The following is a 10,449-nucleotide window of genomic DNA, read 5'->3' as shown; positions in this document are numbered from 1 at the left end:
ACAGGAACGAGAGGAATACAAAGGAGAAATCCTTCCTGCATATTATCCCATGTACTCTTTTGTAAAGCGTCTCAAGGTAACACTTGAACATGAATTGGCGCTATACAAATAATGATTGGCTGATTTATGGAAGAGGAGCAGAGAGAGAGACTAATCATGTTTGGTCAAAGGAATTTTCTCATCCTGATTATTAATCTGAGTGTTTTCTTTTTCCAAAAGCTCGTCATTGGTTTGCACAGAGGATAAGAACACATAGAGTTGGCTTATTTAGAGTTGAGCTTGTACTGTGGTCATCTTCTGTAAACCCCATTCCTGGCATCTCCTGCCTATCCTAATAAACCCCGCCCCCACCCATCCCAGTTAACCCCATTCCTACCCACCCAGTCAGGAATCCTATTCCCACTCCAAAGGTGGTCCGTTTTCAAAGTAGTCTACCCAGGAGTCTCATTCACACTCATGCATACTAGGACAAGGAGCAAGAAGAGAAATCTGAGTGTTTTAAAAATGTAAATAAAATCTTGTTTCCTATCAAACTTTCAGTCGGAGGTCGTTATGATTATTAGTGATGTAGTAAATAACATAGAGGATGCAAGTAAAGGTCTGAGAGTTCATCAGAAGCAATCAGCTCCAAGCTTACTGCTGCTCTCTGTCGCCACCTGGTGGAAGAACGGACTCACAGCGAGCAGATGTGAAGCACAGCAGGAGGCGAAGGGGTGTAATAAAAAAAGTACAAATTTATTTTTGTTATCTTTACAAAGGCCTGTTTACCCACGTTTTTATAAACAAAATATAACAGCTTCTCATCGACCTGGACTGATGGCAAATAAAAACAACATCACAGAAATATAAACAATAAACAAAATCATCATCACAGAAATATAAAAACAATGCTCGTCACTGAAAACAGGAAAACGAAGACAGATGTGGAAGAGAGAGAAGAAAATAAACAGCTGTTAAAAACATAAACAGAAGTTCCTCACCGTTGATTCAGAACAAGTGCTTCATTTCAGATACCTCAAAACCCCCACCGACAGACAGAAGCACCGTAACGCCGTCAGACATGACCACGAAACATGAAAGGGGCGTGTTTCACTGATCGATGACCAACCTCAGCCATGAATCAGGCGTTGACCTTTGACCTCAGTGAGTCACAAACCTTTAACAGAGTTGACTTATAAACATGAACACGCCCCTCATCACTGATCTGTGATGTCACAGGAGGTTACAGGAAGTTGGGGTGGAAATGAAAAACAAACTCCATGTTTAACAAGACAAGCGCCATTTGGACGAGCGGTTAGTAACACGCATTCGATTGGCCACAGAACATTAAAAAAAAAGACAAGGAATGTTTACAGCATCACGTCAGCCAATCACAGCGAGGCGGAGCGACGTCCCAGCTTGATTTCCAGTCGCATTCCCCAGATAAAAAAAAACAACAAAAAAAAACACGACACGAGGATGAGAGCGACCGAGACAAGTCAGTGCTTCTTAGAGTTTCCTTCTTCACTCTGATTTGATGGAGGGAAGGCGTACGGCGAGCCGCAGTTACATTTGCCACATTTCCATCTAAGTGGAGTTTCAGATCTTTGAGACGCCACTCCTTAGTTTTATGAAGGTCATTACTATCGTATGAGACACAGAGGGCGCCGCCAGGAGTCACTTCCTGCTTCCTCTGCTCTAACTATAACCCGGGCCTGACCTGGTTAAGAGTTGGTCACCATGGTGATCGAGCCAGGTTGAGAGAGAGAGCTACACTCTGACTTCAGGTTGATTCAGAGTTATTCACAGCGGCTATGCCAGCAAGTGCCTCAGACAGGTGGGACAGAGGGATTCGTGACGTCTGTTCTTTGGGCCTTCAGATGTCAGTCAGAAAGAAAGAAATGTATTCTGCAGCTTCAGTCTCCATTGCCAGCGCCCCTCTGTGGTGGTAAACCCCTCAGGTGTACGGTGGAAGATGTTTAGGTTAGCAGAGACGATATTCTCTGTATCACATAAAGTGTAGGCGTAATGTTTACACCTTTCAGCGGTGCATAGATAACCTCACCTCGGGGAAAAATCAAACAGACTCAACGGACTGAAGATTAATTTGCATAAAAACCAACAAACTCGAGTGCATAGTGACTGAAATCAAAACGAACAGAGCGAGACGGCGGACCGCAGGAGAACCGGACTTAAGATGTTATCCTCATTCAGATTTAAGGACTCAAACTCAGACTGTCCAAACATTTAACATCACGATTAATCGTAAAGTTTCTACAGTTAATCGAATGTTTGAAATCCATTATTTCATATTTAGGCTTTTATTTTGAAGGTTTGTACTGTCTTAATCTGAGAGTACTTTACTTGCTGTTTGAATTCAACAGTGCTTTTATTTTGAAATTAAGTAGTAGAAAAGCAGCAGTGTCCTTTTCCGTCAACGTGACTACGGGGAGCCGTGAGGGACAAACATTAGATTAATCGTGATTAAGAACAATTCATGCCAGACCTTAATTAATCGTGACTAATCTGATTAGAAAAGATAAAATTTACACCAGACATTTAAATGTTGTTGTTCTCACAATGAACTGATGTTACTGGTACCAAACAAACGCAGGAGGATGTTTCTGATTGGCTGAAATGTCTCTCTGGGCTTCTGGCTCCCGTGAACACCTGACAAATGTCCAATTTAAATCGTTAATCTCAAAATAACAAAAACAAAGTTCACCTTCAACATTCAGTAACCCTGACAGGAAATCAAATGTAAAAATAAAAACATGAAAAATAACGATTAATTAAAATTGTTCAACAGCTTATTTTCTTTAAGGGCTTAGATATGAAAACAACTTTTCAAGTAAATCAGACGTCTCATTCAAACATCTTCCAATTAGCTTTGAAGTTTCCCAACAATTTACAAATGCCTTCTGTTGGAGTTTCCAGTCTGGGGAGTTTTTGTAGCCGCTGGCGCCAAAATATCAGCGAACCAATCAGGATGCAGATATAAACTAATTAAGACTGGGCAAGGAACAAGTGACGGTCACATCCCGTCGAAGAAGAGCTGCTTGATTATCGTGTTTCTACATTCAACTCTCCGTCAACGTGTAGCACGGAGAAAATGTCAGCGTGTCGGGGTCAGCGTGCCGGCGTCACACTGCGGCCGTATGAAGCAAACATGAAAAACACGTGTTGGACGGACTGATGTGGAGAGCTTCTGACTCGAGGAGTCCCTCAAGGTTTCTGCTCGCCACAGACCGGCTCGGACCCCACGGGGTCTCGCTGGCACGCTGATCACCCTCGCCCCCGAGTCCTCAGAGATCTGACCATACGAGGCGGACGCAGAGCTTCACCGCTGGATGGGAAAGTTTGGATAATGCCGAAGAAGATTTGTGTTTGTGGTAAGTAGTCGAGCTCCTGGAGGGAATCTTACAGTGAGGAGGGGTCTGGAGTTTTTTAAGTGTTTGCGTGTGTGAGTGTGTGCGCTCTTGGGGGCCGATCAGTTCATCGAGCAGTCCTCCCCCTCTGTGTCGGTGTCTGTGTCCGAGCAGGCCGTGTCCATGGCCACGTGGGCGGGGCTGACGATGACCGCTCGCCTCTGCTCATCCTCGGCGCTCGCTCTCCTCTCCTGAGTGCGCTCGATGTGCTGGATGGCCTGAAAGCGACATTAAAAACACGTCAGGCGGCTGCAGCAGACGACGGCCAAGACGGCGTGCTCAAAGAGGCTCCTACCTGCACGATGGTGTCCAGGTTCTGTCTGGACGTGGACACAGTGCTGGTGTGGGCAGACGGGCTCATGGTTACCACGGTGACGTGATGGTGGGGGTGCTGTGTAGGGGCTGGGACGATCACTGTGGGGTGGTGGGTTGGTGCAGGAGGAGTGGGTGGGGCCAACACCTGGAGAAAAGATACAGAAGGTGTGATTTTAGAACCATTTCATCTCAGACGGCTTCAATCCTAAAACCTGGTTCCATAACGACCTGGGTCCACATAATCCAGAACCTGAGTCACATGGGTCTTGAAATGTAACGTTATGACTTCAGTTCAGTCACATCTTTAAGATCTAACCACGGTGCAGTAAAGTCAATAACCACGATCAATACGGTCTCTACTAATACAAAGACAAATATTCATTATAATGTCATAGACGACTCTGTTGTCGTTGTCTTTACATCACGTGTTCCCTCTGCTGCTGCAAAGTGTAAACTCAGAATTCAGCTCAACTTTTCAAATGTAAACAGAAACCCAGACCAGGTTTAAATGACCTTCAGAACCCAAAAACGAACACAGAGGCCTACTGATGTGTGTGTGTGTGTGTGTGTGTGTGTGTGTGTGTGTGTGTGTGTGTGTGTGTGTGTGTGTGTGTGTGTGTGTGTGTGTGTGTGTGTGTATTGTTTTGACCTTCGGACTGTGTGGTTGTCTGTCAGCGGCGTGGATCTGCTGCAGCCGTAACAGCGTCTGGCTCTGCAGGAGAGCCTGCTCCTCCTCCACCTGCTGGGTGATCACCTTCAGACGCTCGGGGTGCAGCTGGGTGTCCAGAGAACGAACCTGAGAGACACAGAACACACAGCTCAGATCAATAACCAGGAATACATGATATTTACAACAATGCAGCAGCCAGTATGTCCTCCTTCTAACTTTAGATTCTGGTCCTGAATGCTCTGGATTTGTTTGGACCAGCGAAGGTAGGCGCTTTTAAGGCCCCCCCACACGGTCGTTTTGGACGCCCCTCGGTTTGCCAGATATGAGAGCAGTTATCAGGTCAAACCAACAGGTGTTGCAGTGATGGAAGCAGCAAGAGAACTAGTTCAGATAGAAGTGATTGTACTCGACCTAAAAAGCCTCTGCATGTTTCTAATAAGCTCCACGAGCAGAAACGTGCTCAAACTAGGATCAATATTGGAGATGCTTTTGAAAAATGGAGAGAGGTTAGAACGCAAAAAGGTTTACAGACCGATGCAGAGCTGGACAAACACTGAAGCTTCAGTGTCCACCACATGGCAACCTGCATGAGCATCGACTCTAGAAAGGAGGGGGGGGGGGGAGAGAGACAGCTCTCTACAATGTTTAGAATTTAGACTGCAGTAATCATTTTAAACAGTAGGGGTCAGAGTTACAGACTGCTTTCTGTATGACTGCAGAATTACAAGGTTTTTATTTTTGATAAAAACTGTGCGCACCAGTAGACTTTATCTCCCCTCTTCATCGCCCGTGCTCTTAATTTATTGTCCTTGTTCACTTCCTGTTTCACATCGTATTCATCTGAACCTGCTGATCAGGTAGATCCAGGATGGCACAAGATAAATCTGCCAGCGCGGTGACAGATTATTGTTTACACCTCCCACATAATGATAACAAGTCAAACGGTTGGTTAAGCTGAACCTTGACCTCTTGATGTGGAGATGCTCCTCCCGCCTCACCTGTTCCTCCAGCTGCATACGTGCCGAGCGCTCCTTATCCAGCTGCTGCCTCAGCTCCAACATCTCCCTCCTCAGCTCCTCCACCTTCTCCTCCTCCAGCGTGTCTGGAGACCCGATGCCTTCGTCCTTGTCTTCCGCTCGCCTCCTCTTTGGGGAGGAGCCGCTAAACTCCTGCAACGACACGGAGGTCATGTGATAACCATGTTACGGGTCAAAGGAGCGACGGGCCTGTGTAATCCTGAGAACACAGACCGCTTACTAACATCTCCGCAAACACAACTGAACCAAACTGTGGTGACTGATCTCTACTCAAACAGACGTGAGTCTGTTTAATGCTGCATTCAGGTGCTGTCGGAAACATAGGGAAAAAGAGACTCTGAGTTGTAAAATGCACATGAACACCTGCTCAGGTTGGAACAACACGTCAGAATCGTGATAATGGCGTCCCAGTCTCTAAAGGTCACATAGGGTTTCAGCTTTGTGGTTTTGAACCATCTTAAAGGTGAGACAGTGTGTGGGAGTGTACCTGCACACTTTGCTCTCCTGTCTTTTCTTTAAAGGCTTTATATGCGTTTTGATCCAGCAGATGTCGCCCTTGAGCACAGCATGAAACCAAAACAACTTGCGGTGGATTGTTGTGTTAGCATGCTAATGCTAGCGATCTTTATAACGCTCGTATCTTCACACTGCATGTAAATTTACACGAAATGACCGTGATCTAGAAACATAGTTAAGCAGTAAGTACAGTATGTTATTCTTCTTTTCTCTAGTCCCTCAATTAAACAACTTTTATATGCAAGGGGAGGAGTCAGCCGGCCATCCCGGTGATGTAAACAAACTGAAGATAGGACTCGGAAAACATCACAGACAGTGGGACTCGGGTGTTACACTCATTGTAGACAGTCATGACTCAGAGTTATTTTCAGAGGATATACTTGATTTATATTACATTTAAGTGTGAAAAATCACATAGAGCCTTTAACTATCAAAAAGAAAAGTAAAGTCGTGCTCGCTGTCTGACAGATACTTTGGACACGTTTGTGTTCAGAAACATTCAGACAGCCTCTCATGCTCTCTATCCGTAACGTGGCCGAGCACGTTTTGAGCCTCAAAGTTCCTTTGACCCGTGTGAGCACTCTGAAGCTGTGGGACGGTACACTTCAGGACGTATAATCGATTCTCGTCAGGCACATCCAGGTAAACCAGGCTGTTCCTAAAGACAACGACTTAAAACAGTCATTACAAAACGTGTCGCTAACTGATAACGGAGCGTTTTGTTTTTATCGTGGAGTTTGAGTGCGAGCTCAGAGACATTAGGTTGTGTAGGGTCAGATATCGTTTGATTTTTACTGGTCAGAAATTTAACCCTCTGACATCATGGCGCCCCCGAGGACTAACGTGACGTGTCATCGTTCAGCTGGGACGTGGTGAACATGGCGTGTTTGGAGTTACCTGGATGAAGCGTTTGAGCTGGTTGTTCTGAGCCAGGAGCTGCGTCTTCTCCTGCTCCAAGGCGAAGATGTAGTCTGACGTCTGCTGCAGGATGGCGGCCTGTGGAGACCAATAAGAAGTTAACGTCACGTTTTAGTGCTGCTGAGGAAAAGAACATGGCGAGCGTTTGAGGCTCGTTGGGCACCTTGCTGAGCTTCTCTCCGTCTGTGTGGGGCAGGAGTGTTTTCAGGGACTGGAAGCCCGCGTTGATGCTCTGCATGCGCCGGCGCTCGTTGCTGTTGGCAATCTCACGGCGGATTCTCCTCTCCTGGTCCTGAGCCGTCTCCGGACTGAGGGGGATGTTAGCCAGACTGAGAAAGAAGAAGGACTATTATTATACTGATACACACACAGACACACACACAGCTCCATAAACCTGCAGGATCTTTATGAGTGGCGAGCTCTTTACATTCCTCTGTCACGCCGTCTGAAGGTCTTTGGGTTGGGCTGAACTCAGCGCCCCCTCACACATCTTCCAGAGTCCCTGTAAGGTTTGGATGTTGTGGTTGTGAAACCTCCGACGTCATATTTACTCAAGGGGAGAAGAGCAGGTGAACCCTGAAGCCTTGAGATGACCATGAGGCTGAGCGTAAAACAAGCCTAGAGATTGACTTCTGAGGCGTTTACAAAGAGGAGGGCGGTCTCGTGGCGGACAAACTCCAGCTCACATGACTTCATCTTTTCTTCAACCCCCATGTGTGTTGGCGAGCAGTCGTACTCTGATTGGTAAGAGCTACATTAAAAACAGTGCATGGAAGCTGGAGGAGAAACTCCGGGTGAAGAGAGAAACATTCAGCTGTTTGTGTTCCCACATGACGCTCAGCACGAACACTTCAGGAGTTTTCTGCAGGTGTGACAGAACGATGCATGCTGCTCTGAGTGATGGTTACATCAGGCTCTGTGTCCTTCACCAACACTTTATTATCGACGTTACAACTTTTTTACTCCAAGTCCATAATAAACAACATCTACCTCCTTTCACTATTTATTTCTCATGTTTGTCCCCATCTGTAGTCATCACTTTGAAACTCCTCTCTAATTTTTCTGTCATTACAAACATAAATATAGTATTTAATTGCTGTCTGTGTGTTGTGAGTGTGACTGTGTAACTTTTGCTGCCTCTTGGCCAGGACTCCCTTGAAAAAGAGGTTTTTAATCTCAATGGGACTTTCCTGGATAAATAAAGGTTAAATCAAAAATAAAATAAAAAAAAGTACATGTAGCATTCCTTTAATAGAAGATTTGAGACCAGTGACGGGAAATAAAAACCACCTCATGATTCCCACACAGGCGACATTAGTGTTTTTCACCTGAAGCTCAGGTGTAATCACCTGCAGACCTCCAACATGGCCGCGGGAGGGCGCGTGAGGCGGTGTGACGTCAGCAGTGTAATCTGACACCTCCTCTTCCAGCAGCAGGCCCCCTCTGGCATCATGGAGAACAATGCGTCCTCCAGTTAGCACTGAGCTAGCGTAAATCACGGCTCTGCAGCTCACGGAGGCGGACCTGTGTCCCCCGTTACACCTTCAGACGACGTGTTTCCGTTAAATGAGTCTAAAGTTATGAATAAATGAGTCAAAAAAAGACAGGTACGCGCAGAGAAAACGAGCGCGCGGTGGGTGCTCAGTAGTTAGCCATGCTAAGCTAATTTGAGCACGCGACACAGTCATGGCTGCTCTTTAACTGCGCACATATCAAAGCCGTCACCTCCATTAACGCCCCGGGGTTTGAAAGCATCCACATACAACCATAATAAACGCCTCCTTGTGATCACAGTGAGGCCTGTTAATAAAATGTGTCGATTTTAACCCGAGGTTTGGCGGCTGGCAGCACGTTCACTACCACGTGGTTGATGTTCAACTGGATCGATTTCATGTCGCTAATTTACATATGTCTGATCTGCTTGACCGTAAACACGCCAAGTGTGTCCTAACATGTAAATCGGGTTGCAGGTGTCGTAAGAAAACGTGATTTATTCCCAGCTTTCACTCCTCCTACATCAGCAGCTGCTAATTTCTACAACCACGCGTCTGTTGGCAACACATCGCAGCGAAGCAGCCGCTAGCATGCTAACTGAAGCCAGCCTGCATCACACACACATACACACACTGCAGCCACACGAGGGGCGACAGAGCAACCAGTTTGTTGTCAACAAAAGAAATGGCTTTAAACACACCTGCAGAGCCCGCCGATCACATCCTTCTCCGTCTTCTTGAACTGATGTAAGGACGGGATCTTCTCTGTCGGCATCATGAAGTATTCCATGCTTTCCTTATGTAGTCCGTGTTTTCAGTCTGTTCCTCCTCCTCCACCTTCCTCTGCTCTACTTACAATATAACGATGTTGGTCTCTCACACACACGCAGCTCAGTTAATCAGTCCCTTATAATGCACATTTACAGAAACAGCTTCAGGAAATATTAAGAAACGAGAGAAAAATAAAAGTAACTTCAAGCTGTGTTGCTTCCCACAGCTGATGGGGTTCCCTCCAATGTGTGTGTGTGGCTTCTTGCCTCCGCCTACTACGTGTGTGTGTGTGTATGTCTGCAGCTCCCGCCTACTATGTGTGTGTGTGTGCGCAGCTGATCTGTGTGAGGCGGGAAACAGCTGGTTGGAATCAGAGCTCCGTTTCCGGAGAGCAGAACAAACAGACCTGCTGTGTGAGGCTGCAGATCAGGTCTACACACGCACACACTCACATGCACACACTCACATGCACGCACACACTTTGTCGTTTACGTAGACAATTTTTGGCATAATATAAGTATTATTATTATTGAATAAAAACACCAATTTATTAATGTATTAATTAAAATAGTCACGGTGCACCTTAATTAACATAGACATGTAAATATGACCAAACAGCGAGTAACGACCAAATGAGTAACAACTGAACAAGAAACGACCAAACTAGTAACGACCGAACGAGAACAAGTAACGACCAAACAAGTAACGACCAAATGAGTAATGACCAAACAAGTAACAACCAAACGAGTAACGACCAAACAAGTAACGACCAAACAAGTAACAACCAAACAAGTAACCAAAGGAGTAACGACCAAACGAGTATCGACCAAACAAGTAACGACAAAACGAGTAATGACCCAACAAGAAACGACCCAACAAGAAACAACTGAACAAGTAACCGAAAAAGTAACGGCCAAACAGCGAGTAACGACCAAACAAGTTACAACCAAACAGCGAGTAATGACCAAACGAGTAACGACGAAACAAGTAACGACCAAATTAGTTATGACCAAACAAGTAAAGACCAACAAGTAATGACAAAACAGCAAGTAATGACCAAACGAGTAATGACCAAACAAGCAACGACAAAACAAGTAACGACCAAACGAGTAACCAAACGAGTAGCGACCAAACAAGTAACAACCAAACAAGTAACAACTAAACAAGCAAAAACCAAACAGCGAGTAACGACCAAACGAGTAACGACCAAACGAGTAATGACCAAACAAGTAACGACCAAACAAGTAATGACCAAACAGCGAGCAACGACCAAACGAGTAACGACCAAACAAGTAACGACCAAACATGTAACGACCAAACGA

The 10,449-nt window shown here is 45.6% G+C and overlaps 1 protein-coding gene across 1 annotated transcript; it reads right to left on the bottom strand.

The window, feature by feature from the left end:
* Positions 1-714: 714 nt before the first annotated feature.
* On the bottom strand, positions 715-9,421 carry LOC109989583 (transcription factor AP-4). The gene is made up of 7 exons (XM_065954037.1): positions 9,058-9,421; positions 7,027-7,192; positions 6,843-6,941; positions 5,391-5,561; positions 4,372-4,518; positions 3,703-3,867; positions 715-3,625 (listed from the first exon to the last, which is right to left on the bottom strand). Exons 1-7 carry the CDS (start codon positions 9,144-9,146, stop codon positions 3,470-3,472), a joined length of 993 nt encoding a protein of 330 aa, XP_065810109.1. The 5' UTR covers positions 9,147-9,421; the 3' UTR covers positions 715-3,469.
* Positions 9,422-10,449: the final 1,028 nt, after the last annotated feature.

The sequence above is a fragment of the Labrus bergylta genome, chromosome 1 (assembly GCF_963930695.1).
Source record: "Labrus bergylta chromosome 1, fLabBer1.1, whole genome shotgun sequence".
Taxonomy (NCBI): Eukaryota; Metazoa; Chordata; class Actinopteri; order Labriformes; family Labridae; genus Labrus; species Labrus bergylta.
Note: the sequence above shows the minus strand (reverse complement) of the source record. Positions and strands in the feature narration are given on the sequence as shown.

What these genes read in the sequence shown, in the direction of transcription:
- LOC109989583 (XM_065954037.1), bottom strand. Translation starts at nt 9,146, where the DNA reads ATGGAATACTTCATGATGCCGACAGAGAAGATCCCGTCCTTACATCAG. An exon ending in ACGGAGAGAAGCTCAGCAAG is followed by an intron (nt 6,942 to 7,026) that starts GTGCCCAACGAG and finishes TGGTCTCCACAG; the next exon opens with GCCGCCATCCTGCAGCAGAC. An exon ending in AGCTCAAACGCTTCATCCAG is followed by an intron (nt 5,562 to 6,842) that starts GTAACTCCAAAC and finishes GTGTCGTTGCAG; the next exon opens with GAGTTTAGCGGCTCCTCCCC.